The sequence below is a fragment of the Seriola lalandi genome, unplaced genomic scaffold (assembly GCF_002814215.2).
Source record: "Seriola lalandi dorsalis isolate HSWRI2012SDOR001 ecotype SW California unplaced genomic scaffold, Sedor1 jcf7180002054425, whole genome shotgun sequence".
Classification (NCBI taxonomy): domain Eukaryota; kingdom Metazoa; phylum Chordata; class Actinopteri; order Carangiformes; family Carangidae; genus Seriola; species Seriola lalandi.
Window position 1 is genome coordinate 2,253,603 of NW_019524978.1, and position 17,901 is coordinate 2,271,503.

Genomic DNA, 17,901 nt, shown 5'->3' on the forward strand with positions numbered 1-17,901 from the left:
CGGCATCAATGTTAACTCCTGTTTCTATACCTTCTTATTGTTTACTAAACTTAGCATGCTAACCAGTTAGCCCTGGCCCTTTCCAGCCCGTCTCTTCACTTCCCGACAGTGATTCACTGTAGCCTCCAATCTGCCCTGAAGATTCAGAGGGCGTGTTATAACCAATTGTATTATAAAGACAGCAATGGCTGAAGTTCCTTTCTAGCGACAATCACCACAACCTCCTGGCAAGAAACCACATTCTTCAGCAGTAAAAACTTACAAATAGCCCATTTAGAACATGTAAATGTCTTCACATTCTTACATATAATATCTTAAATCTTAAATAAAATTTCTTTTTTTTCTTATTCAATGAAAATCAATAAAAAAGTGACTAAATCAGTTGCACTTCCACCAACTAAGCCCAGTTGTTAAGATGAGAAGCTCTAAATGTGCAGCGTATATGAAATGAAGAGAATGAGCACTGCCAAAGAGGAAACGAGAAAAAAAAACATCAGCCTCCTTAGCCAACTTGATTGTTATTGCACAGTGCTTACGGTGTTTTCTGGACCTGCACATGTAATCAATACCCCCAGGCAATTTTAAGCGTGATCAGTTTGGATGGATTATTGCTTGGCAGGAAGGCTTTTACATTGATCCTCTCATCATGTCAATCACTGACAGTGACAACTCTGAACTCTTCAAATTCCATACATCAGCAAGTACTGTTCACAATCTGGCTGCATCAAAAACAGTCAAGAGGGTGTAGCAGGATCTGCTGAGGCCGGGCTTCTTATATTTTAATGTACACTGTAATGTACATCAAGGCCCAGTGCCTCAGTGCTCTGCGACACTCATTACTCTTTATTATTTTAAAAAGCCAAAACAACTTACTCATGTAAGTGTGCATATAACGAAATATTTACCTGCTTAACAGTATTAGTCTACATTAAAAAATAGCAGGTGTTTCTTTGGTTTCCCTCTCCACTACATCAGAAAATGCTCAATCATACAGTGATCCGTATCGAAACAGTGGAAAAAATGTTAAAATCAGCCTGTGGTTACGGGCCCTTTAAAGATTTGAAATCTCAGATTAGCATTAAATTGAGTTGTTAAAATAATAACAGCTGTATGTTAAGCTGCAAATGTTCATATTTAATTTCAGTAGGGACAGAACAAGAGCCCATTCTGCCATAATTGTCAAGAGCTACTGCTGGAGTAGTTTTGCAAGCCTTGCCTTTATTCATTCCTGCAGCTACTAGCAGGGCTGAAATCTCATCTAATGAGCAGCAGATAGCAGAGACTGGTTCAAATCAGTGTTGGGAAACTGGGGCTGGCTGGTGAAACACAGAGTGAGTTGTAATATCCTCAATTTCTCCCAGCTGGAGCAGGCCAGAAGCATGTAACTGATAGTGTCCGCATGCATATTTTACACTACAGCCCAGGTGTACAGTTTCAGCACTTGCAAGGAACTGAACAGATTTGACAAAGACTGTGAACTGTATGGAATGAGCCTATTGACTCAAACTGCAACCAGCCAAAGCCATAATCATATGGAGCAGTTAGCTTATTTACCAGTTCTTCTAGTTGTGAACCATCTGCTGCTATTCAAACCCACCGCTAACCTCCTATCCCTTGCAGTCGAGAATGTATTCTTTATTTATGTTTGTTATTTCTAAATGTTCAGTGTCATCGGTTGGACTGAGTAAGTTTCCATAAAAAAACAGTTTATGTTCATTGGTACTTTTGTAAAACGTTGAACCTCTCTGAACTCTTGAAAGTGATCAACTCGGCCAAAAAACATCACTCTTTTTTTTGCAAGAGGGGCTGTCAGCTGTGCACCTTTCAATCACTTTCCACATGGAAAAAGTTACTGGAAATATTGAACAAACCACTACATGTACATATGAGCCGAGCCTTAATCAGATCTGCTCATGACACATTGTCTTTTTAGATCAAAGTTAAAAGTGTGCATCTGATATGGCTTTACATAAGAGGGAGGGTTGAAAAAAAAGTCAAAAGAGTGGATCATGATGCAGATAACAACACTGCAATTACTGGCAACTCTATAGGCCCAGACACCAATAACACAGTTAAACCGGCCGATTAAAGCTGAAATAAGTCAATGTTTATCATTGCATAACTCAATTGCAAAACTCCATTTTCTCATAATGGCCTCTGATAATGAGGAAGTTCTCCGTGGCCACGTGACTGAAGTAGAGCCTAATCATTGGACTGTTGCAGTAAGTCATGACAGTTTATTGGCATGGAATTCCATAATGGCACAGATCAATAGCAACCCAGGAGGCTTTCCTCTCAGCCGGATTTGACACATTTGAATAAGTGCCGCTGAGGGGGAGCAGGCTTGTGTTGAGAGGATTCAGTCCCTCAGTGTGCTACAACATGTTAACCACAGTGATATTCATCTGCCAAGGAATAATCCCAAGATGAAACAAACTGCAACAGCGGCTACCAAACCCAAAAATAACCCTCAAAACTTTCCCCACTTCACGACAAGGCTGGTCATCAAAAGCGGTGGAAACAAATAATGCCCATACGTTCTGAGAATAGAAGATACAATCAGGCTCATGCCCTTCTCACCCCTCCTCCTCCTTTGAGATCTCTGTGTTGGGAATAATATAAGGCTTGAGGGAGCGGGTTGTGAGATAAAAGGCCACATCACAATGATGATCTCTATCGATCGGCAACCTTGGGCACACAGAGGAGGTCCGGCATTTGTCACGTCGAAGCTGAACCCAATAGCTGATCCACGCCACACTCTGATGAATTGGCCCTATTCGCCAAGTTTGTTTAATTGATGACGTGTTCTCTTTCAGGTGGACCACCACTACGTTCCATGCATTCATTGATTTTCCTAACACCCCCCCCCCCACAAACTTCTTTTTCCCGCTTTCTCTAAGCACCAAACTGCGCAAGATAAACCTACCCCCACCTTGACAAGACCTCGACCACATGAGGTGGAGTGTCCTTCAACCTGCTTCTGACGTAGACTTTCAGAGACTTACATACAGTCCCTCTTTGTTAGTATAGAGAGGCCTACGAGGTGTATCAAATTAAAAGTATTATCAGGAGTGAGCAGAAGTTTTTTCCGCTCACATTCCTCAAAGAAGAGGTCGAGCCGTTAGTTGAAAGTTGGATGAAAATACACACACAAAGGTGCACAAAACTGTTCTATTTCCATCCCAGATGCGCAAGAATCAACTTTTACTGCAATAATTCTCATTACAATTCAGGTGCTCCTAACCTTCTGAAACCCTGTGGTAATGTAGGTTTTGATAACCACTGACTGCTGTTGGTTACATGCAGTGAAGTCCATTAAAAATAATTTTGATGTGAGCCGGTAACCACAGGCATCTCCTTTCTGTGAGCAATGCTGCCGATCCCTCGCTAGGTACCGAACTGTTAATGTTTCAAAATGCTCACCAGGCTAAAGTGCACCACGCTTCAGCAACACTCAACAATCCATACAGGAAAGAATTTGAATTTGTAAACCACACAATCCTATTCCAGGGGATCTGGAGTGCGTAACTTTGTCATCTTGAGAGCCTGCATGAAAACTAACACTTGCCGGAGCAGCCAAGCAAACCAGTCAAGCGCTAGGTAGGTAGCGTTTGGCCATCAAAGGGAAATTCCAGCCTAATGGGGTTTCAGAGTTTCCAATGTATCCCTCTACCATCCACAGAGAACACCGATTACCTGAGGAGTGCTACCTCACACACACAAGTGCACTCACCTTTCACACTCTCTTAACTTCGGAGTTAAGGTAGCGTGGATGCACATGCTTCAGACAGGCAAAGGTGAGTTTGGGAGTGTATTTGACAGTGGAATGAGCATGATGCTGAATTTGCGACATCATTATGGGACTTTGAATTTACACAAATATAAAGGATAGCCGCGCCTCAGCAAAGCTATGAATCGCCTCTGGAGCGGTGACGTGGAAGTAAAAAAACAAGAGACGCAGCACAAACAAAGGCAGAGAAATTGTGCAAAAAGGCACACTTTTGGATTTAAAGCACCTATCTCAGATCCCAGAGCCTTGAGAATGGGATTGGATTACTGTCGGTTAGATTTACTCCTGTGGCTCTTCGCCACTACATCATCATAGGGCCCCCTGCCTCTGGATCAATGGGGATATTTACTGCGCCTGTTTCAGGGAGCCTTTCACAGTAGGCAGGGCATTAAACAAACAGCCGACAGCCCCGTCCCAATGATGGCCTGTCTGTTCACACTGTGCCATGCCCAAATGTCACACATATTCACTTCAAACAGGTAGCGCACAAATACAAGTGAAGTGCAGATAAAACAACAACAACAAAAAAAAAAAAAAAAAAAGGCCAAGCAATTTGCTCCGTGTGCTGAACAAAGGAAAGCTGCCACATTTCAAGAAAAGAGAAAAAAAAATATCCAGGAGAAATGGAAAGGCATGTTATGTTTACTTTTAGATAATTAGCCTTGTAACCCACTCTAAAATTATACTTGTTAAAATCCTCTTAAATGGACACACCTCAAATAATTCCTTGTCTGCATTCCCCCGGTTGCTCATAAATGTTTTGTTTTTAACAGTAAAATGAAATTGCACTTCACATGTTGGACATTCCATTGTGTTGTATTGCTTAATGGAAAAAATAACAAACAAAAAAAATCTGTGTAACAGGGTGAAGTTTTGTTATGGACATAACAATCCTACAGTGTCATAGTTTATAACCTCATTTAACCCCATGGTGAGCTGGAAAAGCATCATAATTGAAATCACTTGAGGTGAAACAGCCCTTCTTCCACAGAGTATTTCTATGAAGCTGCAGCGACAACCTATTGAATTACATTAGAAATCTGGCAAGGATGGCCACTTAGGAGTCTCAAACAACAGTCTTTGCATGCATGTATACTGGCTGTCTGCAAAATCGTTTGCTAAATGTGAGCGCATGAGTCCAAGAATGAGAGGAATGTACTTCGTTTCCATTCAGATATGAGCAAAATAAGCGCCTTCATAGAGAAAAACAGTCAGTATGAAATTTTTTCATTACTTGACAATTCCACTGACTAAGCCCGCACGATCAGCTGACAGTGCAATGTCAAACAATGGGCTTTCGAACGGCAGGGAGCATTACCGAATCAGCCTGAAGAGCTCCCGGGGGAAGACTTAACTCCGATTCATCACCATGAAAAGTAATATGTGTGTGAAAGTCAAGGGGAAAATAACAGAAAAATAAACACTTATGGCTTGTTAATGAAAGCTGATGTAAGCTGGACTTTGACAGACCAATCATCACTGCAGCTGCAGAGGATATTGTGCTGGTTGGCTTACTGGATTTACAGTAGTAAATTAATGCACTGCAAATGCATCTTTCTGTCAATATGTATTACTAAAGTTTTGCTGCTCCAGAGTTGCCCAAGTGAGTCAGAAACACATTTGTTTAAATTGACAGGATGGGTGACGACATTTTAAAATCAGATAATGAGATTTGTTGATTTTGGACCAGTTTCAACTATTCTTATTTTACTTTATTTTTGCTTCTAAGAATGATTTATTGCCATGTTCTACAGACTGACATGAGTGAGTTTAAAGCTGTGATAATCTTTGACTCTATATGGTGAGGAATTCGGGATCAAGGCTATAGTCACATCTGCCAGTCAGATAAGCACCAAAAAAACTCTTTTGTTCTCAGTGATTAAAGTTAGCATTAACTTTCATCTTGCACCTGATGCACGCCGTTCACAGCCGGGATTTTTTTTTTTTCCTATGATGTCTAAGAATATCTGTTTTGCCTTTTTTTTTTATATTGGAGACAGTCAGAACATGGGAATTTCTGTGGGGGTGTGTGTGTTTGCACACATGTGAAGCATGAGTCAAGTGTACTGCACCAGGAAGGCTGAATGCTGGGAGGATACCACCATTGCTTTACACACACACACACAGACACACACACACACACACACAGAATGACTTGTGTCATCCCACACAGCATACGGCACTAAACGGACACAGCACATTCTCACTACTCTGCCACAGCAGCACAGGAAGTCATCTTAGGTTTGAAGTGAAATGTTTTACACATTAAAATAGGAATTCTTTGGATCTACTATTTTATACAGCACTCATGGCAAGTGTAATATTATTAGGATTATGTCCTATTTCATCATTAATGTTACATGAGCTGCCACGTAGCCAGTTGAACTGTTAATTATTGATAATATTATGAAATGAAACTGATGATCAAATATACAAAACATAATATTTAATAAAGAAAACCCCAATAGGGATAACAGCTTTAACCTGGAATAACCTCATCTGTGTATGTCAGGGAGACAAATTTCATTCATAATTTAAGATATCATTTATTCATACATATTGTTATTAATCAATATTGCAATAATTTTATGGTGTCAGACTAATATAAGTATTGTTTATATTCTGGTATTTTCAGTTACATGTACAGATCAGTGGATTGCCATGCTCTAAGAGAAGGCCAACAAGCCATCAGCTGTAATTGTGAGATGGTTTTTTCTTTTTCTTTTTTTTAAGTGATCGACACACACACACACACACACACTCAACTTAAATAACTCAAAGTTATATGAGTTATTTAACATCTTTGTTTTTCACAAATTTAAATAATACTCGATGCAAAGCAACAACATTTAAAAAAAAAAAAATGAAAAAAATGAAGAAAATGAAACAAATTTTGAGGGGACTATAAACTATAAAATATCTGGAAACTGTGTTTAAAATAGCAATGTTTCCCAGAAATGAAGCATTATGTGTTTTTTGAAAATAAATGGGCAATAAATGTGGATGAAACAAAACTGAAAAAATGAAATGAAAATGGAATATTATCATGAATGAATTTAGAAAAGGAATTAAGAAATTGTAAATAACAATAGTAATGATATTAAACAGTCTTTCTCATTTATTTGATCATATGTATTTGGTATTTCAAATTTTAATTTATGGAAATAAAAGGGTGACAAAGAAAGGGGAATGTAATGCAGATAAGGAAACCATTAAAACACACACCTGTTCTCTTTTTTTTTTATTTAAGAAGGTTTTGATTGAGTGATGAGTTTGCACTCTGACGAGTTGCACAGATGCAATAACAGAGAACCGACTCTGCAAATTGTAGGAGTGGTACGCTGACAACAATGAAAACAGCACGTGATAGATAGCTCAGTCAAAAGGTTAACGGTAACTCACAGACAAAACGTCTTGTTTTTAAAAAGTGCATTCACAAACATGACAAATACTCTCAACTCATGATGTCTATTTTTATGTGATACAAAATATGCATACCTGTTTTAGATTTGTCTGTATTTCTATACATAGATATTTCTTCAAAAGGATCACTTCTTTTTTCTTTTTACAAAGGTTAAAAGCAGGGTTGTGTTCATAGCAGCTTCGGATATCTCTAGCCTCTTTACCATGTAATGAGATACACATAGTCTCAACAGATATCCAAATAAAACCTACCATTTTTCTCTGTTGTTCAACTCAAATGACATATTGTCTTTATTGAAAGAGATATTCATCAGTGAAGCCTGCAGTTTAGAAAAAAAATGGATCAATAAAATGCTTGGGCCATTAAATATATTTTTGTATACCCGCTTTTTTGTCAATATCATAAATACTAAAGACACAGGACAATATTATAAGACAATGCTGGGAGACTAAATGTAAAGATTAAAATAGTTCAAACATTATTTTTTTCAAGTTTTCTAGTTCATGAGAAAAAAATATCAGGCGAGCACAGAAACACTATACTTCAGTCTTTTCTTCAGTCTATCCATGGGCAATCATAAACAAAGTTCCCAGGCAAAGGCAAGACTGTCTTTAAACAAACCCATGTTCTTTTCTGTTTTAGTCCTGTCCAGATAAGATGCTTGCCCATCATAAATGAGGCAGGATCCTGGTTTTCAAAGAAATTCATAAAAGCAGTCAAACATACTGAGAAAAACCAATAAGTACCATGCAAATCTTGCAAGACGACATATTCTCAAACAAGAGACAAAGTATTCTTCGTATAGGTGAAATATCAAGTGAGGACGCAATGAGTGAAAGGCAAAGACCTCTAATCAATACTAAATACTATATTTCCAAAACCAAACAAAAAATATTTAATCTGTACATTATATAATAAGTATGAGTTCAGACTGGATCAGCAGTTTCTGTCCTTGCTGTCAGACTCTTAGTCTTTGCCAAATGCCTACCTTGGAATAATACAGAAAAGTCTTTTTAATTGATCCCAATCTCTTTGTTCTCCTCCATAAATCTGGAGAAGGGACGGCTGGCCCCGACCTCCAGACCAGCCTTCTCCATACCCGTCATGGGAGGGCTGCTGCCTGTGTGAACACGGTCCATTCCTCCAGGCATGGCTCCCAGTGAAGTGATTCCTGCACCGCCGAGGCTGACGGGCAGCTGGGTGATGCCTCCGTTCTGGATCACAGAGATCTCATTGTTTTTCATGGCCAGCCCATTGGTGATGGCGGCCGCGTACTGGTTCCAAAAGCCCGGGTCGACGTTCATGGCCCGAGCCGCCAGATCCTTCTGGAACATCTCGCTGAACTTCATGGCATCCCCGCCTAGCAGGGCCATGGGATTCTCTACGGACAGTCGCCGACCCCTTCGGGCTGGAGCATTGTTCCACATGTGTGTTCCCATGTGAACCTAAAATTAGCCAGAAGAGAAAAAGAAATATCATGAAAGTGCCATGGTAAGACACAAATACTACATCCAAACAAACACTGTACGGATGGGAGTGGAGGGGAAAAGGCCAAAAATGTATGAATGTAAAAACAAACAGAAAAACATTTTTGGAATGATTTTGCGGTTCATTAAAATTTTTATCTTAGAACCTCTTTGGAAATAGTTGGAAATTGACTTAAAATGTACAGATAACACAAGACCATTAAGGTTTTGCTGCTACATTTCAGTCATGATGCAATTAAATTATGTAAAGGAACTTTACGGGAGTTCTATGAAAACATTTTTTTCAGGCCCTTTAGTTGTGACTAAATGTGATTTATTTTATATCAGATCGTACCTGATAGTGATCATCTGCGATTTACTGATTTTAAACTTATGCTGCTGGCATAAATCTAAAATCTCTGCTTCATTTAGCAAAGTGGTGGCAAGGGGGCATACAGAAATCCAAAGGTCTTGTCCCAGAGTTTTAGAAAACCATCCATGCAAAATTCACACTGATGCTATATTAAACTGTCTCGTACCTTCAGATTGCCCTTTGTGGTGAAAGCCCTTCCACAAATGGAGCAGGCGAACGGTTTCTCCCCGGTGTGTGTGCGCTCGTGGATCTGCAGAGCACTGGCTGAAGAGAAATTCTTCCCACACGAGTGGCAGTTGTGCTGCTTAGGAGTGCGGCGTGGAGGCGGGGGAGCCAACATGGGGTTGATGCTGGGGCTCATGGTGGTCTGGGGCGTTGCGGCGGGAACCTGGATGCCCACGGGCAGGTGAGAGTTGTCGCTCAGAGACACTGACTTGCCGTGTCCATTCATCTCCATTTTGATCATGTTCGATGCAGTGCTGGCCAAATTAGGGGTGCTCAGCCCTGAAAACAAGGAGAGGTGAAATAAATATTAGAATACACAGGGTGATTTTGCAAACAGGGAGACCCATATGGCTGCAAGGTAGCTGCTTGAATAAGTCTGTGTGTATATGTTTGTACATTTTCATCAATATTTACCCCTTTTCTGGCTATCAATATTTTATCATATCATATTTTTCACTCGTGTATCAATGTATAACACTATATTGAGTAGATATTGTCATGCTGCGTACATTATTTTTACTAATAACTACCACATTAAATCTGTATAGAAATGTAATTCACTCTTCATGATGCATTAAGTTTTAGTCGATTTTGCACACACACCTCGATCCCTATTTAGAAACAGCATGCTGAAGTGGCTCTCCTCCTTGATAAAGTGCCTGCCATGTTGAGTGGCAGTCAGGTCAAGGGCCCCGGTGCCTTCAGTAGCAGAAAGTGGAGATGGAGTCTCTGATTTTTCCGACTTCACCGTTGCCAAGCCCGCTGTATTGTTCTCATGGCCCTCCTCTGCTGTCATGGCACTGCTGTTGTTATTATTGTTGAGTGTAGCTGGGGACTTGGATCGCTGGCTCTCAGAGTGGCTGTGAGCTGGGGACAAATGCTGCATAGAGCCAGAGGACTCAGACAAAGCAGGGCTCCCCAAGCTTTGACCTTCAGCATCCCCCACCGCAGACAAGGAATCAGTGGTTAAGCAGTCAGTCTCTCCTCCAAAGCTGCTGCCGTTCAGCATGGGCTTTTGACCGAACGAACGGGTCATGTTGGCAGTGGAGTCGATCATCTTCATTTGGTTCTCCATTGCAGCAATGCTGGAGATGATGGAAGTTGGCGGGGAGCACCCTGGCGAATAAGGTTTAGATGGGTCCACTTCCCCCTCTTTTAAGTCAACTTCGTCATCCATAGCCTGCTCCATTTCGTCCAGAAGGTCGTCATCGTAATTACTCATTGCATCTAAGCTCTTCTCGTCAAAGGACAGGTCAGTGTCCATCTCCTGCAGGCTTTCAGGGACCGGGGTGTTGGGGATCTGCCCTCCCATGTGCATACGGATGTGCTGCTGCAGCACGACTGCATTGGTGAACTTTTTCTGACATATAGGGCAGGAGTGCTGGACCCGAAGCGGGGGTTTGGATCTGTGGACACCAAAGTGTGTTTTCAGGTTTCCCTTGGTGGTGAATGCCCGCCCACATATCTTGCACTTGAAAGGCCTCTCACCAGTGTGGATACGGTAGTGCATCTTGAGAGCACTCTGGCAGCTGAGAACACGATGACAGATGACGCACTGGTTTGGGTCAGTCATCTTCTTGTCAATATTTTCAACAAGCTGCTGCAACTTTGATGTCTCTGAGGTTTGCATAGAGTCTAGGAGGCCACCAAATGGAAACTTGGCCTTAAACTGGTCCGAGAGCATGGGAAGGACCGGATGGGAGATGGGGTTGGAGACAGAGTTGGGGCTCATGATTGGTTCAGTGATCTGGCCACTGCTGGGCGATGTGCTGGAAGTGACGGTAGTGGAAAGGACCACTTGAGTTACTGTAGTTGTGGTGGTGGTGTTCTCTCCCGGCCTGGAAGAGCAGCTTGGGGGCAGGAGAACACCTTCAGGTTTCAAGAGAGGAGGTGCTTCACTCCCTAGGCTAGGCTTTGGGGAGGGTGAAGTAGTGGTCATGCCAGAGTCAGTGACGATATTAGGGGACAAAGATGCACACTCGCTTGAGGGAGGAGATGGCCTCTGAGGGGACCTGTTGAGCGGAGTGAGGCTTGGAGAATCGCCAAAACCTCCCATCATACTCGGCAGCGTGGGAGGCAGCTGGAGCCCGACTGAGGTGGGAACAGTGGGGAGGACAGGTTTGCTGTCTAGCCATGTGGTTACCGGTTTTTCAGGGGGCAAAGACATGCCATATGGGATGCCTGAGCTTGTGGGCACATTGTCCAGGTACTCTGGCACGGGGTAGGGGTTCATCTGAATGTGTGGGTATTTCTCTTTGTGCCTCTGGAAGTGAACTTTCAGATTCCCTTTGGTGGAGAAACGGTTGCCACATATGTTGCATTTGTACGGCCTCTCTCCTGTGTGGGAACGCAGGTGGATCTGTAAGGCGCTGTCACTGCCAAACACCTTGGCGCAGAACCGACACTTATGCTTGAAGAATGGGTCCTCCGAGCTGGGCTTAGTGTCAAACACAGACACATTCGGGGGCTTCCCCTTGCGGTGCTTCATCAGAGCAGAGAGGGGGTCGAGTGCGTTGGCTGTGGCTGCTATGCTGGCCAGAGGGTTGGGGAAGATAACGCTGCTGGACGAGCTGTGAGGTATCAGCGGTAGACTGGAGGCAGAGCTCAGGAGGCTACTGTGGCTGAGTGAGGGAGGGGTGGTGGAGTTCCTGGGAAGAGCTGAGCTGCTGCTAATGCCACCACCTCCTGTTACACTACTACTGGTGCTAATGTTGTTGTTCGTGACTGAGGATGAGCAGGAGGGAATTAGAGATGACAATCCCGTACCACTGGGCTGTGGAAACACCGAATTATTTGAGGATGTGTTCGGGATTGAAGCGTTAGGCTGCTGACTGCCACTTTGTGGTGCTTGAGACAGAGGCCCTTCTATTGCTGAGGTCAGGGGTGAAGAGCCTTGACCGTTGAGAGTGGCCGGCAACCTAACAGGCAGCTGATGGACAGGAGGGGTGATGAAGTTGTGTAGCTGAAGCTGACTAGCGACAGGGGGGACACAGGAGGAAACAGGCCCCTGGTTTCCAGCAGCATTGCTGTGATGGTGATTGAGAGCAGGCTGTGAGGCAGACTGTCTATTCATCAGAGCCACCTGACTGCGTATTTGTTCTATCAGCTGCAGCTGGTGTATCTGCTGCTGCTGGAGGGCCATCAGCTGGTCCAGGATCATGGGAATAGCCATGGTGGAGACCCCACTGCCTGCTGCTGCCCTCACACTCTGTGAAAATTGGGCAACTGCAACCCGGGTGCCATGCAGAGTCTCCAGGGTAACATTGGTGCTTGGCATGGCATAGCTTGTAACAGCGGAGGGGACGACATCATTGAGCTGAGGTAGGGAGCCGTCTGGCTCAGGGGATGTCACATCTCTGTCTTCAGAATCCATATTTTTTTCAGGAGACAGCTCCAGCTCCATCTGCTCGTCCTCCTTTTCTAGGACATTGACCCCATTTAAGGTTGCTGTCTCTGGGACGTCATCCCCCTCACCAGCAGGACTGTGGTTGCCCTCCCTGGGGTCCTCGCTGTCAGCCTGCTCGCTCGGGCAGCTGGGTACAGGGGAGGGCTCTGTTGGGTACTCCTGGGAGGGGTTAGGTGTGTCCTCATTGTCATTCACTATGAGCACCAGGGGGTTCTTGGTGCAGCTCTTTAAATGTTCACAGAAGTCTGACCACTTGAAGAACTCAGCGCAACACTTCTCACATACATGGGTCTCCTCACTGCCGCTACGGCTCTCGTTCCCGCTGTCGGCATCATCCAGCACATCACCTCGGGCTACAGGGAGAGGAGGGGTTCAGGGGGGGAGGATAGGAAAGGAGGGAGGAGGGAGCAAAAAAAAAAAAAAGAATTAATGAATAAATAATCAATAAAGAATCCACACATATTTTGCAGTGCAGTGCAGCAAAGATTTAACCTTTGATTTTTTTTCTCTCTTTTAACATAACCAAAATCAATATTCTTTTTATTTTTTTCCTCTGAACAAATTGCCCTAGTTCACCAATTCTCAAGACCCAGGTTTGTGCATTCGCACCCTCTCCATAGAGCCAGCTAATAATTTTCTTAGTGCAATCCATCAAATTATGAGGGCCTATCAATTGTGGATACTGCCGCTTAATGAAATTCCATAGAAACTATTGATTTCCAATGTTTCATACAATTCACAGCTGCCTCATCTGTTGGGTACAAATCAGGACTTTGATGGCCTCATTAGGATTCCCCTCTGCTATCAAGCCCAGTCATTTCTACCTGAATTCCAAATGTCTGGGCCTTTTCATTTAGCATTGCAAAGGTAATACTAGCCTTGAATCTAAGCAAGGGACTGGAATACTCTTTTGTTCAAAGAAAATGTGTTGTCAGAAGTAAATTTTAGCCCCTATACATTTCATGCACAGTGAATAAGAGTGAAGAGATAAATTGAACCAATTAAATTGTGTGCAAACAATATCTATAATTAAAAATTTGAAATGTTTTGAAATACAAAACGTTCCCTTTCAGTTTAGAAATTCACAGTGTTACTCTCTCCCTCTTTCTCTCCCTCTCTCTCATGCGCTCTGAAAAAAAAAGACTCAACAAATTACATGCTAGTGCCATGGCAGCAAAGTCTCTGATTAGTTACACATGTTTAATCACAGTTGTAGGAAGCCACTTCCTCTTCCACATGCAACCATCAAGAGTCAAACAAGCAGAAGCGAGGTCTGAACATGGACTTAATTCACACCTGATCAAAACCATGTAGAATTGGCCTCCCTTGTATGTTTATTTTTTGTGTTTGACCATAGTTATACTCTATATGTGTGTGTGTGTGTGTGTGTGGTTCATTATGAGTAGGAAGTGTGCTCAATCACCGCCACAGCATCCTGCACATTCTTTATTTCAGAGCCTCCTGTTCAGTTTACACGCAAAGACCCGGCATATATCTGGTAATATAACTGTTTATCCACAAATTAAACTATTTTATATACACTTAACATTATAAAAAATGTTGGGACATTTTCATAGGCATTTACTGCAAATAAAGTGATTTATTTCATGGTCACTCTAAAAAAAAAAAAAAAAGCTGCAATAAAACAAGGTTAAGTTGATAATTGGAGGAGTTTGTAATTCTTAAAAAGAGGCCCATAGCTACTAAAAGACACACACACATGAATGAAATTGTTTATGCAAATTTGCTTCCTCTAAACACACTTGACCAACCTGAGCTCTGAATGAAAGCTATAGAAAGACAAAGTGAGAGCAGCGTAACCTCTAAAAAACTCCTGCACACTACCCACCACGCGTTTCCTCGACACTAAAGGCCTCACTGTACTTTGTAAGTGAGTAATCGTGAGATTCATACAGCGCCTACGCTCATTTCAAAGGTTACAACGGAGCGAGCCATGGTGAAGCAGACATGAAGCATTTGTGCCAATTACAATGACTCATTAGTAAAGAAATTCATCACTCCTCCAAAGGGGGCAGGAGCTATCAGGGTCTGGTGTCTGTAACTTAATTAATTATCAACAGAAAGGCTTTGGACAGCCTCCGTGTTCTCCTCCTCACCGGGGGCAGGGCTGACGGAACAAGATATTATTTTATTTAATCATGTATGTTGCCAGGATAAATTAGAGAAAACTGATTAAGTAATTAAAGGAAAATAAAATGCAAAATCCTGCATGTTATTTACTTTACAATATCAGCGTCACCTCTCCCTTGATTTTCCAGCCACAAGTCTGTAAACTCAGTGTCAAAATTCCAGCGAAGCAAAAAGACATTTTTGGTCATTAACAACATTTCTATTATATATCATCACTAAAAAGCTCAAATGCAAAACAAACACCGACAAGTGAAAAGGGGAAAGCGACTGGAAACGTCAGTGACACGTGACAGCAGGCTAGAAATCTCCTTAGCCCAGCAGCGGACAGCAGGACTCATTTCCATAATTGAGGGTTGAAAGGTCAACGCAAATGAGTAGGCATTGTGTTGAGCTGATTAGTTATTAGAATGGTATTACTGTCAATCTCTTTTATTCATTCACACAATTACAAGTGGGGGCCTTTGTATGCCTCTGACCTCACACACACAAAAACACACGCACGCACGCACACTGGCACGTTCTCTCACACACACATATGTAGACAGACACAGAACATTTACAAATGACGTGCCTTGATAAACACCTACAAAAAAAAAATGCCACAGATACACACACATATGCACGCTTCTTCCTGTCACTGGAGGATACTTGCAAGGTGTGTGTGTGTATATATATGTGTGTGTATTTGCAGAGGCCTACCCCTGTTAAATTTACCATGTGAAGAGCTACATGTGCTTTTTATTTTTCTGACTTAAATAAATGCGTTAATTTTTATTTTATAAAATTCCAATTTCCACGTTTTTAAATTAAGTTTTTAAAAATAAAAATTCCCGCTTTTGTTTTGAAAATGTTGTTTCCCTCTGACATCTTCGGTTTTGTTTCAGCATTCATTGCAAATACAATACAATCTGGAATTTTTGATTATTCAATTCTACATCTATAATAGACAGATAATAGAGACTCATTCAAAAATATATAGACACTGCCATTAAAGAAAAAAGATTTAACAAAATAAGTAAGACGTGTGATTCAACCTTGCTTTAGTCAGTATTATTCTTATGATGTCAGAATTGTAAGACAAGTGTGTGCATATGTGTGTGTGTGTGTGTGTGTGTGTGCGCATGTGTTTGGGGGGGATGGGGGTATTGATTTTCCTATAGCATAAGAAAGGAAGGTTTGAAAAAACACATCCCATCCGTTTTTCATTCTTTGAGGAGTCTTCATTTACTCAGATGCAAATATTAAGCTGAACGCAGTCAATAGGGGAATTGTAGACATTGAATCTGTGTGTCCGCTATCTCGCTCAGCAATCTTTGGCATGCTAACTGAAACCGCTAATCTGACATATTATATCAGATGAGGTATTCATGCTTTCCACTGATTCTGTGAAAGCCACAGAGCCGGGCATTGAGCGAAGCATTAGGCAATTACAAATTCTCCCATTCTTAACAATTTCCAGATTCACTTAATGAATACACACACACACGCACACAGACACGCACGCACGCACACACACAGACACACGCACACACACACACACACAAACAATGACACTGGTAACATTCACCTTATGTTAAGGACAAAGTCATTGCTATCTCTTTTTTTTTTTAAAGAGTGTCTTATATCCTACATTTTAACAACTTGCAGCTTAATACTTCTTCGTCAAACTGTGATAACGTTCTTTCCACAGAGCGCCTGCACTTCCAGCCCTCCTACAACCCCAGCCCCACCTTCTGCCCCCTTTAAAATGCATTCTTCTCAGGCATCTGAGGATAGCTTAGGACCCTTAAAGAGAGATGCATCACTGTAGGTCCAGCCCAAGTTGGGAGGGGAGGGCAACAAAAAAGAAAAAAAAAAAAAATAGAAGGAGGCCTGCTGTGTTCAACAATGTTGGAATTCTTGTGCCAATTACTTTTTTCCATTCTGTTCTTTTATCGTAACTCCACCTTTCTGATCTCCAGAGAAGAAACAATTATTTAACTAATTCATTATTAAGTTCATTTCAAATGGTTTTGATAGAGAAATATTGAATCTATGTATTGTGAACCTTGTGATGCTTTTTCATTGTGTATTTTTTCAGTCAGCACATGATCAATGCGGACTTAGGAGTGTTTCCCCCTCTTTTTTTTTTAAATTAATGAATCTATAACTATTAGTTCAAACGCTGCATTAATACCCCTAACGTAAGTAAAGTAATTTATTATGTGCATGTATATTTAAATAAACATCCTGCAAAAAAAGATATCTTGTGTTCTTCTTCTGTTGCACAGTCCCTGGACAGTCCTGTCTGTGCGGCTATAAACACATGAAACGTCTCCTCGAATGATCTAACGCATCCTCAGACCTGCAGAGGCTCGAGCGTCGTCAGCCCCAGCTCTGTGTGTGTGTGTGTGTCTGTGTGTGTGTGTGTGAACGCGGGTACGCGTGTGTGCGTGTGTGTGTCATCGGCCTGGTCAGCCCCACTGCAGAATGGTACAGTCATATCTGCACAAACAGAGAGGCCTTTGTCATTGGCTGCAGATGTGGAGCAGCCAAAACATTAATGATTTGTTTGTGTAAGCATTTGCAATACAGTATTCAATGACGGCACTCTGTCCAGATGACTGTGTCACCCGTCAAGATGGCTCTCTGCCCCCGGATTCACAGAGGGGGCTCGAGAAGAGGAGGAGGCTTCACGATCTAATGGACACTCATCCTCAGCAGGCCAAGAGAGATTCTGTGTTTTTTTGTTTTCTTTTTTTTGTTTGTTTTTTTACATTAAGATCATTGCTTCACTTCCTTTTAACAATTTTCCAATTCAAAAAATGATTTCGCTTTTTACACCTGCACAGCAAAGCACCATCATCGCATGGACCGATCTCAGCTGTCAAACTGCTCCTCCATGATGCTGCCTCCTGGACAAATCAGAGCTACAATCATCCAAACAAACACAAACTGAATCATCGTTAGAAAATCCACCGAAGACTAAATTTACCTCTTCACTTGATGGCTTGTTAGCTTTTATCCTAAATCCCCCAAAGTCTGCTGTTATATCTAACGTTAAATAGTCCCCCCCCTTAACCCCCC

At 42.1% G+C, this 17,901-nt stretch overlaps 1 protein-coding gene across 2 annotated transcripts in view; it reads right to left on the reverse strand.

The window, feature by feature from the left end:
- Window positions 1-7,021: 7,021 nt before the first annotated feature.
- Window positions 7,022-17,901, reverse strand: part of sall3a (spalt-like transcription factor 3a) — a 16,715-nt gene continuing 5,835 nt past the window's right edge. For both annotated transcript variants that reach the window (XM_087175198.1, XM_023410561.2), the window contains 3 exons: window positions 9,882-13,037; window positions 9,220-9,557; window positions 7,022-8,659 (listed from right to left, as the gene is read on the reverse strand). In XM_087175198.1, the coding sequence (XP_087031324.1) occupies window positions 8,228-8,659; window positions 9,220-9,557; window positions 9,882-13,037 (3,926 nt within the window). In that variant the 3' untranslated portion in view covers window positions 7,022-8,227. The remainder of the gene's footprint in view (window positions 8,660-9,219; window positions 9,558-9,881; window positions 13,038-17,901) is intronic.